The sequence below is a fragment of the Cyprinus carpio genome, chromosome A3 (assembly GCF_018340385.1).
Source record: "Cyprinus carpio isolate SPL01 chromosome A3, ASM1834038v1, whole genome shotgun sequence".
NCBI lineage: Eukaryota > Metazoa > Chordata > Actinopteri > Cypriniformes > Cyprinidae > Cyprinus > Cyprinus carpio.
Window position 1 is genome coordinate 30,053,333 of NC_056574.1, and position 16,749 is coordinate 30,070,081.

Genomic DNA, 16,749 nt, shown 5'->3' on the forward strand with positions numbered 1-16,749 from the left:
CCCATTTCTGTCTTGTTTTTGAGGTTTGTGTGTGGGTTATTGTAAGATTATTATAAGATTTCTAACAGAGTCAGTCACTTATTGATTTTTGTATCTGTTGGTATTTGATAGAATCCATTATGCCATGTGTCTAAACAAGATGTCCAGGACCTCCAGCAGAAATATAGGCCCACAACATCAAAAATACAGCAGTATATTTCATTGTACACATGGGGTACTTTTTTTCTCTGTGTTCACCAAACCCATCTTGAGTGTTTGCTGCTAAAAAGCCCATTTTTTAGTTTCATCCGATCATAGAAGCCAGTCCCATTTAAAGTTCCAGTCATGGCTGATAACTGAATATGCTGGAGTTTTGTTTTTGGATGAGCGAGGAGAAATTTTCTTGAAACCGTCCTAAACAACATGTGTTGATGTAGGTTCTGTTTGACAATTTTTTTTAAGGTTTTCTGAACCAGAGACTAAACTATTTTCTGCAATTCTCCAGCGGTGGTCCTTGTAGAGTCTCTAGCCACTCAAACTCTCCTTCTCACCGCACATTAGGACGATATAGACACACGTCCTCTTCCAGGAAGTTTTGTAACATTTTCTGTTGGTTGGAAATTCTTAATTATTGGAATTGGAATTTTCACTGCTCTAGCTCTTTTCTTAAAGCCACTTCACCAATTTGTGAAGCTCAATTATCATTTGCTGCACATCAGAAATATATTCTTTGGTTTTTCTCATTGTAATGGATGATTAAGGGGATTTGGGCTTTGTTTTCCCTCCTCTTTATATTACATTTATTTCATAATGATATTTCCCCTCCATTTTAAATTCTTATTATCCAATGAAAGGATACATTTTTGTGAATTTTTTAAATAAAAGACCAAAAGGATTAACAATGCAGATTAATTTTCATAGCCTTTTTTGATCATATTTACCAAGGGGGGCAATATTTTTGGCCACGACTGTATATGATAAAAGATGATATTGGAAGACTAGATTAGGTAGCCTACATCCCAACAAACACAGACCTTTCTTCTAACATTCCCATTTGGTTATTTTTTCGGGAACCAAATAAGAACATTCTAGGAACATTCCCTGTAGGTTATTTTTTTTAATAACCAAAAGAGAACGTTCCCAAAACGTTCCCTGCAGGTTATTTTTAGGTTTAATTTTATAACCTAAAGAGAACCTTCCCAGATCGTTCCCTCCAGGTTATTTTTAGATTTTATTTTTATAACCTAAAGGGAACGTTCCCAGAAGGTTCCCTGTAAGTTATTTTTAGTTGTCATAACCATGTAAACTAATTAAAAATTGCAGATGTTTCTGATTATTCTAATGCTGAAATGTGTATTTTTTTTAATCATAAGCAAACTATTTTTGCAGAATTTCATGTCTGAAATAAGCTTTTAATAAAGTGTAGACATCAAAGTAGTCAGATTGCATTATAATGATAATATAATTCCACCTTCATAGCTGAAATTAAGCCAAGGTTAAGCGAAGTCTGAAAAACATATCATAAACTGGGTTTGTTTGTATCTTTCTTTACTGCGCACCTCTGATTTGCATTTCGTTTTACTAACTGATTACCATTCATTTATTGATCTCTTTATTGAAGAAATACTTATAATTGATATATACGAGAGTAAACATTGTGATTTCAGAGAGATTTGACACGTCTAATTGAAGAGGCCATGTTAACAGAGAGTTTTTTAGTTTTTTTAGCTTCGTCCTTAACTCAGTGGTAAGAAATGAATGAAATGTTATCCTAATTAAAGTCAAAGAAATGTTATTCATTTTAAAAGTCTGGAAAAATAAAATTCACATTTTTAAAACCCAAAACAATGACGAAAAAAAAGTTAACCAAATAAAAAGAAGCGTAAAATCTGGGTTATTGGTAGTTAAACGGATAATAAAGAACGGATAATTCAATCTCTTTTAATGCTTCTTATGATGGTTAAATGTGCTCTGATTATCTTTAATGATTAAACAATAGTTTAAAACAAGACATGGTTTAGTACTGATTATTGAGGTACATATCTGTCCGCAGTGGCGGACTGGGACAGTAAATCAGGCCGGGAATTTGACTCCACCCCAGGCCACCTCTGTTGCTGCAGTCACCACCACCCAATTCATGTGTCCACCAGACTGCTAAACTTGTAGGCTAACCCTGTTAGTTGATGTAACAGGTAGAATACCATACATAATATGAATGGATAAATAAATAAACCCTCAAAAACTCACTAGGAATCCACCATCTATATCATCTTTCCCTGAATCCCTCTCTCTCTCACTCTGCACATCTAGTATCTCTGCTATATGAAATAAGCACTTTCAATAATCTATATTAATTGTGCAGCCATCAATTGTATGTCCCCATGATCACAGTCCTACTACTGATGATCTTATAAATCATAAAAGCACATATTGTTCTAGTATAGCCAGCATGTTTAGTTTTGCTTATAGCTTAAACTTTACCGGAAGGTTCCTGCTCTGACTCAAAAGCTGAACTGTCCACCCACTTTTGTTTAACAGCAGGAGCACTTGGAGCACTAGTGCTACTGTTGCTTCCTTTCGTCACCTTCAAAATAAATAAATAAACATTGTAGACTAGACTACATATTGTAGGCTAGAAATGGAAAATCAAAATTTCTGGTCAAATTTGGCACTAAAAAAATACTGTGTCCCCATATGTAAAACAGTGTGCTAGTTTGTCATAAAGATGCTCTTTTAAATATATATTTGTAATTTTTTTTAGAATAGTTTGTATCTATTGTAGGTCTCTTTGGATGAAAGCGTCCGTCTGCCAAATGATTACGTAAATATAAGGTGTGGAACAGTTCAACTTTTTCACGGTTCGGTTTGTTTCACAGTTTTAGAGTCACTGTTTCGCTAGTTGTATGTGCTTATGTTTATGGAAAAACGATACTTTCAAAAAATATATATTTTATCATATAAAAAAAAAAACACAAACAAAAACAAAAAAAAAAAATAAAAAAAACAGAGTAAAGCTACAAATAAAATAAACTGACTCAGGGGTTTTTAGGTTGGTATAGCATAGTTTTTAGGTACATAAATTGAATAAAGTAATCAAATGTCAAACAGCATTGCATTTTGGACTACAAATTAAAGATAAATCTTTATTAAAGTTACAAAAGCTTTTCAATCAAGAGCAGTGAGTGATTTCTTTGTTGTTGCTGATCGATTAATATAAAGACTGTCACTTTAAAAGAATGCACTGATCCAGTGTTCGTATTCGTATTGAACAAGAGTGAATGGTTTGGCCACAGGTTTTTTTTTTTTTCATCGCTGTTGTTGTAATGTCTGGGAAGCCAGAATGTTCATCCATCAACAGAAACATATATTAACTGAACCCTGTTTGTTTTACGTGTTATTTATAGTAAACCATATTACAGATGCTTTGTCAAATTTAAGTTGAACAGCGTTTCCAGCGCGTGCCGAACCGTGTGTGGAGAACCGAACAGTTCGATTTTTTCAGTGAACCGTCCCACCCCTAGTAAATATAATGTAAATGTAATGCTGACCGACCTGCTCCCTTACTGGTGAACATGGCTGGGATTTTGCATCAACTTAATGCGTCTGTGGCCAGGGCTTTTCTCTTTTTTATACGTTCCCTCTCTGCTCCTCCTTTGCTTTTACGCTCCGTTTTTTGCACGGTTTTCTAAGAAGAAGCCTGCCTCTGGATATAGCCAATTAGGCAGTGCTTCGCTGATGATGTCATTTTCACTCCTCGATCGCCTGATTCGTAGATTCATAAATCCGTCAATTAATTCGCAGTTGCGTCCCAGCCTATTGCACGTCAGCCTGATCGACTGCACAGCGCAGCCGGCAGGCCAGAATGACCATCAGGCCACCGGGAAATGTCCCGGTGCTCCCGATGGCCAGTCCGTCCCTGTCTGTCCGTCTTCCATGCCGCTTACTCTACCTAACGCGGGATGGCTGGATGATTACTGACGTACAGCAGCGGTATCGGAGTAAAGAGGTTAGGAGAACGTTCTGGGAACCTTCAGAGAACTTTCTGGTAAATGTTCTAGAAAGGTTACTGAACGTACCATAAAGGTTAGGGGAACGTTCCCGAAACCTGCCGAGAACATTATGGGAATGTTCCCGCAACGTTCCGGGAACGTTCCCAGAAGGTTCCCGGAACGTTCCCCTAACCTAAAGGGAACGTTCTATTTACGTAAAGAAAACTTTCCTGGCTAACCAACAGGGAACGTTTTTGAGAATGTTCCGGGAACCAAAAAAGGTTAGCTGGGATATTATTATTATTTATTTATTGATTGATTGATAATTCACAATATAGGCTACAGGCAAGAAATTAACTCCCAGTGAATGCAACACACAAAAAATGTAACGTTAAGCGTTTTCTGCCATTTTAATGACAAAGCTTAACGTTACTTAATGTATTAGGACAGTTATACTGAAGGGCCGAAAAAGCGTTCTGGGTTTATCTGTTTGCCTGTATAAAGCTGTAGGCTATGGATCATCAACTAGCCTATAGCCTATACCCTAATCCAGCCCGCCAATCATCTTCATCCAGCCCCGAGGAAGAGTCGAACATACGCCTCGAATCGTTTTTGCTCTAATTAGTTTTTCCACAAGGTGGCAACACTGGCCCGGGCTGTTGCTTCACAGCCGAAAAAGAAAAGGAAGACACTCACCGACAAGCTCTTCGCAACTCTAGTTTAAACGAGTATAATGACCATGTTATTGGTAATTTCTTCTAGCGAGAAATAGCACAGAGACTGGACATAGTTGATTTTCAAATGGAGTTTGATAGGCTGTGCGTTCGACTTTCCACATATGCTGCTGAGCCGTTTCAGCAGACAAAAACGCACACAATTATGTTAAAATGTGCGGTTATGCCGAGTTACCTCGTAAACACGGTCTTAAATGAGTCCTAAATGACTGTAAAATGTTGGGAGAAAAGCGAATGTGTGTCAGATCTGCATCATTTGCATCAGGTTTTAAAGAAATAGCACTGCTTTTAAAGTGCAACCTGATGAAGTCTGTCATTGATGTAAATCACAGAACAAAAATAAAACAACAAAAAAGGAGAAATCACTCCACTGCTCTAGTCGCTGATTAACTTTTGTAGTTTGAATAAAGATTAATTTATATTCACTTTATAGTTTAAAAATAATGGCTTTCAATTATACTGTAATGTTGAAAGGCTATAATTATTGATTAAAATTGAGGGAAAATGAATTTAATAGAGATATCAGTAACATTATTGGTATCAATGTTACTGGCCTTCATTAACAGTATAGGCTACTTAGTGAAAAGATTAAACCATTAAACCGTATTTATAATATGTTGTTTCTTCATTGACTTTTCACAGGTTCAGTGTGAAATTATGATAACATAAATGTATTAATATTAATTTAATCGCAATTAATTAGGCCTACATAAAAAATGTGTGATTAATTATTTTTTAATCGATTGATAGCACTAAGGTAAACCTTTAAAAGGTGTTATTGTTGGTATAATATTTGCTTATTATACAGCTGAATATGCTTTTCAGTTTAATTTCTTATTTTATAGGCCCCCCCAAAAAGACATTGGGATGACCACCCCCACCCGGCCCCTTCAAATTTTCAGTTCGATAATCTGGCCCTCAAATTAAACGAACTGAATAGCTCTGGCCTAAACTGATTTTTTTTTTTTTTTTTTTTTTTTTTTTTAGTCCTCCCTTCACTGTCTTTGTGCGTTAATTACACCTTCTCACATGATCTGTGTTTGTGGGTAAAAATCAACAGAATTCTGTCAATATGTTTTAAATTTGGTAAACACATCGAATAAACCAAAACACTGTGATCAGAGCACGCGAGGGTGGAGGTGTGTAGAACGGTAAATGAGGGGCCTTGAATTCTCTGGAAATCTGTGGAACTGTATGGAATTCTGTTGGCGCAGATTCTGGGAAGAACTAATTATGAGTGTTATTCTGCGCATTCCTCGGAAAACACTATTTAAGAACTTCCTATGTTCTAGGTGTATGTGTAGACCACGTTACTATACACACAGGGCTTTACATCAGCCTCTGCAATGACCCGATATTCTCGTGTAGCTATCTCAAAAGTGACTCATCGCACTAATACGTCTCGAACGCTCAGAGAGAGACCACCTTTTCCCGTCTTTCATTTCCATTTCTTGGCAAAACCAGTCGCGCTCCTTCCTCAGCGCGCGCGAACTCTCGTGGTGACTCGTGCTCGGTGCATTGCTAAAGGGACGAACGGAGTTTTGGCATGCCATTTCAACATTATTTAAAACTAACTAGTATCTATGCTATTTTAATTGCAGTTAAAATAATATCTAAAGTTTGTCGTTCTTGACGGAAGTCTCTGCCAGAATGCATAAATGTAGCCTACTAGTATTCATTGCCTTGCTAGTTAGCCCTACATCTTTAACAAAAACTTTGTGTAAGCTGGACACAATTAAAACAATTGCTGCCCTGCTGTTAAAATTACATGTACATTAAATGGAAATGTATGATGCCTTAAATAAAGTAAATGACTTCATAAAGATAATGAATGTAACTACTTTGGATGTTAAAATATGTTCTTATAGCTTTGCATTGTTTGTTTATAGGTAAGTTATGGAGTCACAGTATATTTCAGCTATGTGTGGAAAGCAGGGTGATGGGTTCACAGCTCCCCTGCGAAACATGAGAGATCCAACACAGTTATGGTGGAAATGGGAAAACAGAAACCATTTGAATATACTTGAATTGCATTTGATTGTTTCATTTTTACTTCTAAAATGTTTGTTAAACAAATTTTAAGTAATTTATACATGTTTAAACGATATAAGTATGTTGTATTAACTGCAATCATTGAAATAAGGAAAGTTATGGAGTATAAAGTTTAGAGGAAACAAGTGCAAATTACTCATCAACACTAGCATTGATTTATTGATTTATTTCAAATATGTACATTACCTTAACTTGTTGGGTCTACTCAGTTTTAATTGTCATGGTTACCAAAGTTATGTCCTTTTTTCTTTTTTTTCTTTTTTACTTACATTTACTCAGTTCCTAATGTATATTTAATTGCTTTAACTGCTTAAAAATGTATTCAATATTTTGAAGTGTACAAATGTTTCACCAAAAAAATAGAGTAGCTCATAGTTCTTATTACTGACATTTTCAGTCTTTCTAGTAAATTCTCAATTCACCTATAAAGTTTCCTCAAGTCTACACATTACATCTGGCAAGTAAAAAAATAAATAAATAAAACTAGTCGAGAACTAGTATCCATCTAATAACAACTGTGATAATTTCCAGTAACTAGAAAAACGTACTGTTAACAGATAAAAATGTACTAACCAGTGACACAAAGGATACCACCATTAGACTAACTATTAAATTAAAAAAAGTAAAATATAACAATAATAGATACGCTACTCGTTAACAGAATTAATGTTACCACGGCTTGCCATAGACGGAGAAGGGGGTGGGCGCGAGCGCGTAGAGCGTGCACGCGCCAAGCCAAGCCAGTGCGTACATGTGTCGCAGATTTTAAAACTCAGTAAGAGCTGGAACAGCGGCAGACCTGAGGGTGCACCAAGAGTACCGAAGGGTTTAAATCCTAAAAAAGAAAACACTCCCAAGAGTGAGCGCAGAATATTTCAGTGATATTTCATCACCTGCAGAGAAATAACAAGAGAGATTAGAAACTGTTTGCTGCACTGGATGATCTCATGAACATGGAGCTGTCATCAATAGGAGAGCAAGTGTTTGCTGTGGAGTCAATCACGAAGAAGAGGAAAAAAAAGGAAAAGAAATTTAAGGACCTTCATATAAAATACAAAACGCACATTTGCCAGTTGCTTTAAGCAATGTATTCTGCACGCGCTGTTTATTTTGTTTTGAAGGGAGTAATACCACCAAAATCCGCACAGTTTTCTTCTGTTGCCAGTTCAGGAATCACTCATGAGTGAATAACACCTAAGCTTGCGTAACATTTTGGAACTTTTTCGTCGCATGACTTTTCGTGTGCAAAACACTGCGGCAACTTGTATGTCATTGTCTAAAGTTAGTAAATTTTAGCAAGGCTTGCGCTTGAATTGCAAGCACTGTAGATGGAGGGGGGCGTGTGAGAACAGCGCGCGTGTCAGCATCATCTCCATCGATGCGCGTTGCGTTCGGAAAATCACCGCGTTTAACGGCTACGCAGTTTATTTGTAGGCGCGCAGGGCCAAGAATGATGCATGAAACATCCGCGCAGTTGTCAAAAATAATCGGACCAGTTTAGACCAACGGCAGAATAAACAATATTAAAGATGTTTAAATAGAGATAAATAAATTAGGTCATGTTATTAATAGAGCACGCACGAAGTAGCCCATCTCATTGGTAGGTGTTCATTTATTTATTATTTTGTGTGCGGTATACAGCCAGATGTTGTTATGTACAGTAATAGCCAGTGATTATGATGACTAACGCTGCATGTGCGCGCGGGTTTCGTTTCGAACGCTCGAGCGTGAGGGGAGGAAAGACCTTCGCAGCTTCACGTTGCACAAAATGAGTTGTTTACGCGTTTCCATGGCCCCACCTACTTCCATCCATGAATGTTCTTGAAACTCTGTTTTTGTTTTTTTAAATGGAACTCACGTGTTCGCCCCTCTGTGACATCTTAAAGTGACAGGCATGCTTTTTCAAAATCTGTGGGATGTTTGTGTCATGGATTGTTTGAAAACAAAATGGTGACGTATATCCCCCCTCAGTCCTCTCAACTTTAAAAGTGAAAGTGACTTCTTTTATTTCGCTCTCTTTCTCATTTCAGGGCAATGTGGAATATCTGCTAAAGTGGCAAGGGTGGGCACCTAAGTAAGTTCTCATATAAGATTGGAAAAACATACAGTCATTTTATTAAAGACAAAATACAGCCTACAACTACGACACAATATGTGGGTGAATCCCACAAAAACATGCCCCCAATAAAGATTACATAAAACATGAGAAAAATAGATATTGGATAAAAACACAGCATCATATCATTCCTTTCTCTTCACCACAAGAGAAGACAATGTTATGCTCTGCTAACATAAATAAATACATTGACAAAATTTTTTTTTTTGCTGTTTATTGGTTTTCAAACAAAAAGTAGCCCTGATATTCGAAAATCATTATAAGATGAAAATGACTCTTTTAGACGTGTGTTATGATCTGTTTGGGACTCTCTGTATGACTGTCAGGTACAGCACTTGGGAACCAGAGGACAATATACTGGACCCTCGTCTTGTCCTCGCCTATGAAGAAAAGTAAGTCGCACTCTGATGAGGAGATGAATATGCTGGAGGCAACAGGATGTTCTTTCCTTTCCATCCCCCCATTCCTTTGCAATATCTCTCTCTTTCTAACAGAGAGGAGAAGGACAGAGCTCTGGCTTATAAGAGGAAAGGCTTGAGACCTCGTCGAGTTATTCTGCGGGTATGAGTTATCTCTCTACCATTTTGATGTCCAGTAGCCATTCTTATGTATTTAAGTAATTCTGATGTTATTTTCCTTAAAACAATTTTTGAAGCCTCATCCAACTGTTGTGTCATTTCTATGCAGCTTCTGTAACAACAAGTAGCAAAGGTTTTATATCAATTCATATATCATATATCCAACAATCTGATACACATAATAAAAGTGATCTGATGTACTAAAGTGTCCCAAGATCTGAGCTTACATTCATTGTCCAAATTTGACATAGCATCCACAGGGGACTGTACTTGACTTTTTCTTTTGGACGTGGTTCAAAACAGTTCTCTGTAAGTGCACCAAAGGAGCCATCTAGATTGCAAGATAATGTATCGCAGCAGTTGTGAAGACACTTCAATATTTCAGAAAGAACAATCTAGCCTAACAAGTATTTGCAATATCTGATAAACACTGCATAATCTCAATTTTCTAACAGAGTATCTACCCAATGGACCTACGAAGTAAACACAAGGTTCCAGATAAACCTATCCCGAGAATCCGCCTGTCACTCACCCGCTCCATGGGGACGGAAATAGACCAGAATGGGCGGCACTACCGTCCCATAGACAAATACAAGAACAGGCAGTGCAGGTCCAAGCTCATGGATGCCATCAAACTATCCCAGCATTCACTTCCTGCAAAAGACTCAGAGAAAGAGTGGGATGGAGACGATGAGGATGATGAGCAGAAGAACAAAGTGAAGAAGATGAGGGAAAACGAAGAAAAAACAACAGAAGTGCACCAGGACATTCAAAGTAGTAGGTGTTGTGTGGCATCAATACAATAACTGTTGCTAAGATACACTGCAATGAACATATTCAGGGGTCATGATGGCCATTATGAAAAACTTGCCAGAAATTTTTTAACTGGCTAATACATGTTTAATATGATTAAGAAATACTCCACTGTCAAAATTCCCCCAAAAATGACAATGTTGCATCCTTCAAAACCTGCAACATACTCTGTCCTCTGCAAAACACAAAAATAAGTTTTAGTTACTTTTTCTTACAATGAAAGTGAATGACCATTAAACATAAAACCTGGACCATAAAAGCAGTACATATGACATCTGCCAGAAATGTCTACACTTCTGAAGCCATTTCACTTTTTGTGTGAGGAACGACTCATTTAAACAGTGTTCCTCATTTTATAAAATAAATTTCATGAAGGAGTCCATACGACTCATGCACTTCCAATATTAGAAACAAAGTGATATTTACTTTATATTGTTATTTGACAAAAGTTCCCTTTGCTTCTCTTTTGCAATCGAGTTCATTCAAACTTCCAGTTAAAGATGCAGCACGACAGGTTTAGAGTCATTGAAGATGATTGACCCCAACACTTCTATGACATATCTTGAAGCAGAGAAGGTCATATGTGTCTGGAATGATTTTAAGGTCACTAAATAACTTTCAGTGAAAGTTCATTATGAGTTTCTGTCTTTTTGTGAGGTCAAGAGATAACGGAGGGGTACAGCTCTTCGGCAGAACATGAAGCTGTAATCATCATCGAGGAAACTGAGAACTGCTCTTCCATTTATGACCATGCTGAGACGCCAAGCGAGGATACGAGTCAAGTTTTAGGAGCAACAGAAAACAGTACGATCACTAACACACAAGAGAACGAGCCAGTCACAAACACTACAGGGGGTGAGGACTCCATACGGATATCACATGACACAACAAACACTGACCAATCACTACACAACAGCACCGAGTCAGGAGCCAAGCAAGGTGTGTTTGACAAAGTACAGAACAGACCTTCGGTTATCGAGGTACATTCGAGCACTAAATGTAGACAGGAAGAGGTAAGTGAAGGGGGTGAGGCAGACCATTCAGAGGCCAAAGAAAAGGAAGGAATGGATGCGGATATTACAGCAGAATGCACATTATTACAAGTCCCAACTGACCAATCACAGACTCCCTCCACCACCACAGTGGATCCTGAGAAAGTCACTGTGACTCAGGTGACGATAAATTCCTTGACCGTCACCTTTAAAGAGGCCATGAGTGCAGAAGGCTTTTTTAGTGGCGATGGGCTTGAGATATAAGTTGACAAAGGAACCCAAGAACGTACAATAGATTTATGTATTTAGTCAGGACCAAGTGAATAATACAGTTTTTAGTAGTGAAGCAGATATTGTCTAAACAAGGTAAAGACATCAACAAGGCAATTGTTTTCTTAAGTTTATCCTTGTGTCACTGTGATAAAATAACTGTTAAAGGATGACATTTCTGATTATTCTCGGTGATGCTGTATGCGAAGACTTTAAGCATGTAAAGCGAATCTTTGTATCTGTACCACTACTTTTCCATCAGCAGCAGTCATTGACATAACAATGAGAAGAAACTGTTTTTAGTTCCGACTTGAAGACAAAACTACTGTTACATCACCTCTTTTGTCGTGTAAACAACCAGGTGGGAAAAGGAAAGGCCACCTGGCTTTGTTTCCATGTCTCCACCTGAGCTGTCTTCACTCTGTTTGGAGCCCTTTGTGCATTTTTAAAGAGACAGTATTGGTTTACATTCACAACTGCTACAGTAGATGCTTCCGTAGGGGTAGATTCTATTCATCTGAACACATGTGCTTTAGGTGTGCTTTTAGCATGGCAGAAATCAAAGCCGAGCCTAAATTACATGTTGTGGTCGTGGTGATAGTTGAACATGACTTGTAAGCTCTGTTGTTGCTCTCACGTGACAACTACACTTTTTTTGCTTGTATTTACAGCAAATAAATGGAAAAATGAAGTTGTGTGTGATTTTAATTCATTTTGGAGTAATACTTTTTGTGTGTACGCCAATTTGTGTCTTAGAGTGAAATATAGTGATTCGCCATTGTAACTTAATACCCTGCAATTGTGACTGTATGGGTTTCAATTGCAAGACAGTTACATTGAAATCATCATATAGTGAGTTACAGTTGCAACTATGAGATATTAAGTCACATTTACAAGAAAGTTGCAATTGAGAGAGATGTTACAGTAGCAAGATATAAAGTCACATATGAATCTGTAAATCTGTAATTTGTAAAGTTCACTTTTATCACCTCTAGGATAATTTGCAGGAGCAACAGTTTATTCAGCATCGGTCTGAACGTCAACTGGCAATGACAGCTGACTGATGAGTCAACTATGACCAGCTTAACAGCCCTAAACACATTTAACCAAACAAACCCAAATCCAAGAGCACTGCCATTCTGCCAAACAGAGATTTAAAAGATTAAAGCAGAAAGGAAAATGGTTAAAAAATACAATCTTCAAATGATCCTCAAAAATAAATGCCCAATAAATTTGATATCTTCATTTTATTAAAAAAAAAAAAAAGTATTAAGTCCACAGTTTGTGTTTCCTTTGTACAGTACAAAATATTCAAATAAAACTCCCAAAGTTCAGAGCAAAGAAAGTTCTGGAAGTGGAGGAAAATCAGTGGTACTGAAGATAAAACTGAAATCAGTGGCATTTCTCTTCTTCTCCATCGTTTCACTGTGCCATACAGTTCATATGTGAAACGCTGCTCAACATGATTTTGAGCACATGAGCAGATGAACTCCAGCACCACATCCAATACACACACACACACACACACATATATATATATATACACATACACACAAAACGTTCATCCAACCAGTACAGACATCTCCACTATCCATCTTATAAGGAGTGCATACACATTCTGAGGGTGGGTGTGCGCATCTACGAACTTGTCCTCTTGCAAAAGAAGTGATGTCCAATGGAATTTCCAATATGGCATGAAATAAGATCCATTGGGCAGCGGAGCGCACACCAAAACCCGATCCCCCAACACTGTAATTTATATTATACTCAATAACCTAAATCTCCAGCTTAAGTAAAGGAATATCTCCTCATTTTAATAGGTATTAACAAAAATATATTCTATGTGAACTGTAGCAGTCTCTGGGAACACACATGAACAAAATCCATCATGACAACAAAATGAAAAAGCTAGAATAAATAAAATGCAAAACTCAAAATTTACAAGGAAGATATGCATGATGTTCAGGTAATTATAATAATATAGGCATCACAATGTTTGAAATGTTCCATATGACTCTGTAAATACACATAACAGAGACCGGTACACGGTGAAACAATATATAAAAAGTCCTTAATCATTTGCACTTTAATTTTATACCACTTTTAAAATCTTAAAAAATTTCTCTTGAAAAAGGAAAAGTTCTCCCCTGGACCTGACATAAAAAATATTACTTGTGGTTTGTTCTCTGAGGCTGAGAAACAATCCTCTCTTTGTACACAACTGGCAAAAGAAAAAAAAAGAAAATACCCCCCATGCTCATTTGCCATCTTCTCTAGGCCGGTCCATTTTCAAAGCATTTATGATGAAAAACATTAAATTCTTCCGTATAATATAAAAAAGCTAACACTGTCTCTGGTGGGGTTTTGTGAAATTTTGTGATAACTATATGATGTCTAAAGGGTTTTCATGTTAATGCCAAGGTCCTGGCCACTAGGGGGCAGCATATCATTAGCTCCAGGTCCGTGGAGTCCTGCCAAGCCACTGAGCTGAGATAGCATGGCATTCTGATCTACACCAAATCCACTTGGGTCCTTAGAGTTGTGCTGTGGCTGTTGGGGAGGTGGAGGAGGTGGAGCCATGCCTGAGTGATGCTGCTGAAGGTGGTTGGGATGCGGAGAACCTGTTTGGGTCTGAGGTGAGATGTGGTGGGGCGAGGGCTGTGGTTGCAGGCGCGGGGATGGACTTGAGTGAGGTGGCTGGGACTGGGGTCGTGGGGAGGGCTGAGGGGAACAGACCTGGTTGCCGAGGGAGGATTGGAGCTGTTGGCCCTGCAAGTGTGGTGACTGAGACATCTGATGCTGCTGCTGCGGGCTCATGGGGTTGTTCTGCTGTGCCGGCGAGGTGCCACTGAGATGTTGCTGCTGTTGAAGCAGACGCTGATGCAAAGCCTGTTGTAATAATGTCTGTGATGTCTGGAGACTGGGACCTCCTTGTGTGGGCTGCGGACCTCCTCCATGCCCCATGTCGGGACCTTGTGATGCTGCATTCTGCTGCTGTTGCATCTGTAGATGGTGTTGCTGTGCAAGCCTCTGTTGCAAGACAGCTGCAGCTTGCTGTTGCGCAGGGTTGCCTGGAAAACTCTGCTGCTGGCCAGGTTGCACACCTTGTAGTGGTTGACCTCCTGGCGGGACTTGCATGTTACTCTGCTGACCCATGTAACCTTGCTGCTGTTGGAATGCTGCGTGATTACTCATTTGTTGCTGTTGCTGCTGCTGCTGCTGCTGCTGTTGTTGCTGCTGCTGCTGCTGAAACTGTAGTTGCTGTTGCCTTCTCATGACCAGTTCTCTAAACTGTGGATTCATGTTGGCCATGTTTGGAGCCCCCTGACCCTGAATTCCTTGCTGTTGCTGTTGTTGCTGCTGCAAGGCAGCTACTTGCTGCTGCCTCTGCTGCAGTAGCGGCCGCTGTTGCATTTGCTGCTGCTTTTGGAGCTGAGAAATTTGAGTCTGCATGTTAACACCCTGTCCAAGGTGCATGCCAGGCTGGGGCACCCCAGTATTGACACTCACTGGCTGGCCCCCCATTGGTCCTGGCCCTCCCTGTGGTACAGCGGGGCCACCTGTGCCTCCTTTATACTTGTGAACCCGCTGCTTGATAAATGCTGCCATTAGTTGTGGGTTAGACCGAAGAATGTTGAGGACTTGCTGCTGCTGTAGAGGAGAACTTGGAGATCGCAGGGTCTGTAAAAGATCCTGCAGGGCTCCCTGAGGCAGATTGCCAGCTGCTGCCCCACTTACTATGCCACTCTGCAGACCTGCCTGCACCATACTCATCAAGGCATTTCGATTCGGCATTTGGGGAGCTTGCTGTTGTTGCATTTGTTGTGGTTGTTGCTGTTGCGGAGGGGGCTGCATTGCAACCATTCCTGGTTGAGCCATCATGGCAGGCCTCTGCTGGGTTGGTATACCCTGTCCTGGCCACTGTTGCTGCTGAGGCTGAAGTGGTGGGTTTATTCTCGGCTGCTGTAGAAGCATTTGTGGTGGCATCTGGCCTTGCACACCTGCCTGTTGAGGCTGCTGCTGCTGCATGGGCCCAGCTCCCACCATCATTCCCTGAGGTCCTTGCTGCTGTTCCATCTGCACTCTGTTCGCTGATGTTTGTGCCTGCGAGGCTATTCCTGGTGGCCCTACCATGCCAATCCCAGGGTGGGCTACTCCCATCTGTCCCTGTGGCTGCTGATGGTGCTGTGGCATCATGCCAGCTTGCACAGCCTGCCTGTGTAGCATCTGAACCTGTGCCATCTTTCGCTGTGCATCAGCCACTTGCTGGATCTTCATGGCTATCTCCACAGCTGCAGGCGGAGGACCTGAAGTTTGCTGTTGCTGGGACATAGGTGCTGTGCCTGGGTTGCTAGGGAGTTGCGGAGGAGTTGCAGGACCAAGGCCTGGTTTACCCTGTGACTGTGGATTTGGGGAGGGACCTGTGGAATGGGGACCATACTGATTGTGTGGATGCGGGAGTTGTCCCACAGGTTGCTGAGGAACCATTTGTTGCTGCGGTGAGGTCATCATCCCGCCTGCACCTTGCATCTGCTGAAACTGGTGGTGGACGGGATGCTGAGGAGGCTGCTGGGGAGCTCCAGCTGGGACTCCACCCACACCGGGCTGGGGCAGAGACGCAAGGTTGGGTGTTAGCTGTGTGGGTGTCTGAGGCGTTGCAGGTTGCGTACCCACCGACGTAGGTGTGCTAGGACCTGTGGCCCCATTGTTGCAGGGTGATGGAGGACCTCCTGGTGGCCCACCTCCACAAGGGGGTGGCTGCCCTGCTCGCTGCATGGTGGCCATACGTCTACGCAGCATTTGCGCTTGTTGAAGCCTGTGTTGCAGCTGCTGCTGACGAAGCTTGTGCTTGATGTTGAGACAGAAGGGCACAGGACACTTGTTTTCCTGGCAGTGCTTGGCATGATAGCAACATAGTGCAATGAGTTGCTTGCAGATGGGACAGCCACCATTGGTCTTGCGTTTGCAGCCCTTGGTATGTTGCACTACTCTCTTCATCTTTTGGCAAGATGGCAAAGAGCAATTAGCATTGCGGCACTGGCATGCATGCACCAGTGACTGGATGCAGCGTTGGATGCTGAGACGACGCGAGTCACCAGGGTTCTGAGTGGAGGCTGCAGACTGGTTGTTGCTCTCGTCATCAAGACCCAGTCCAAGTTTCTCCATCTTGTGCTCATGGCCCTTAATGTTGTAGCAAGTGATGCAAAGATCATAATCCTACAAAAG

At 40.3% G+C, this 16,749-nt stretch overlaps 2 protein-coding genes across 16 annotated transcripts in view; one reads left to right on the forward strand and one right to left on the reverse strand.

Moving 5' to 3' along the window:
• Positions 1-7,453: 7,453 nt before the first annotated feature.
• On the forward strand, positions 7,454-12,214 carry LOC109061103 (chromobox protein homolog 8-like). Its single transcript, XM_019078239.2, has 6 exons — positions 7,454-7,776; positions 8,785-8,828; positions 9,197-9,262; positions 9,365-9,431; positions 9,904-10,225; positions 10,919-12,214. The coding sequence occupies exons 1-6, from the start codon at positions 7,702-7,704 to the stop codon at positions 11,515-11,517; spliced, it is 1,173 nt and encodes a 390-aa protein (XP_018933784.2). The 5' UTR covers positions 7,454-7,701; the 3' UTR covers positions 11,518-12,214.
• A 561-nt stretch (positions 12,215-12,775) lies between these two features.
• LOC109082495 (histone acetyltransferase p300-like) overlaps positions 12,776-16,749 on the reverse strand; it is a 33,876-nt gene continuing 29,902 nt past the window's right edge. For 13 of the 15 annotated variants that reach the window (XM_042729009.1, XM_042729055.1, XM_042729004.1 and 10 more), the window contains exon 30: positions 12,776-16,740. In XM_042729009.1, coding sequence (XP_042584943.1) covers positions 13,918-16,740 — 2,823 coding nt within the window. In that variant the 3' untranslated portion in view covers positions 12,776-13,917. The remainder of the gene's footprint in view (positions 16,741-16,749) is intronic. The other 2 variants (XM_042729065.1, XM_042729074.1) reach the window with 2 other exon arrangements.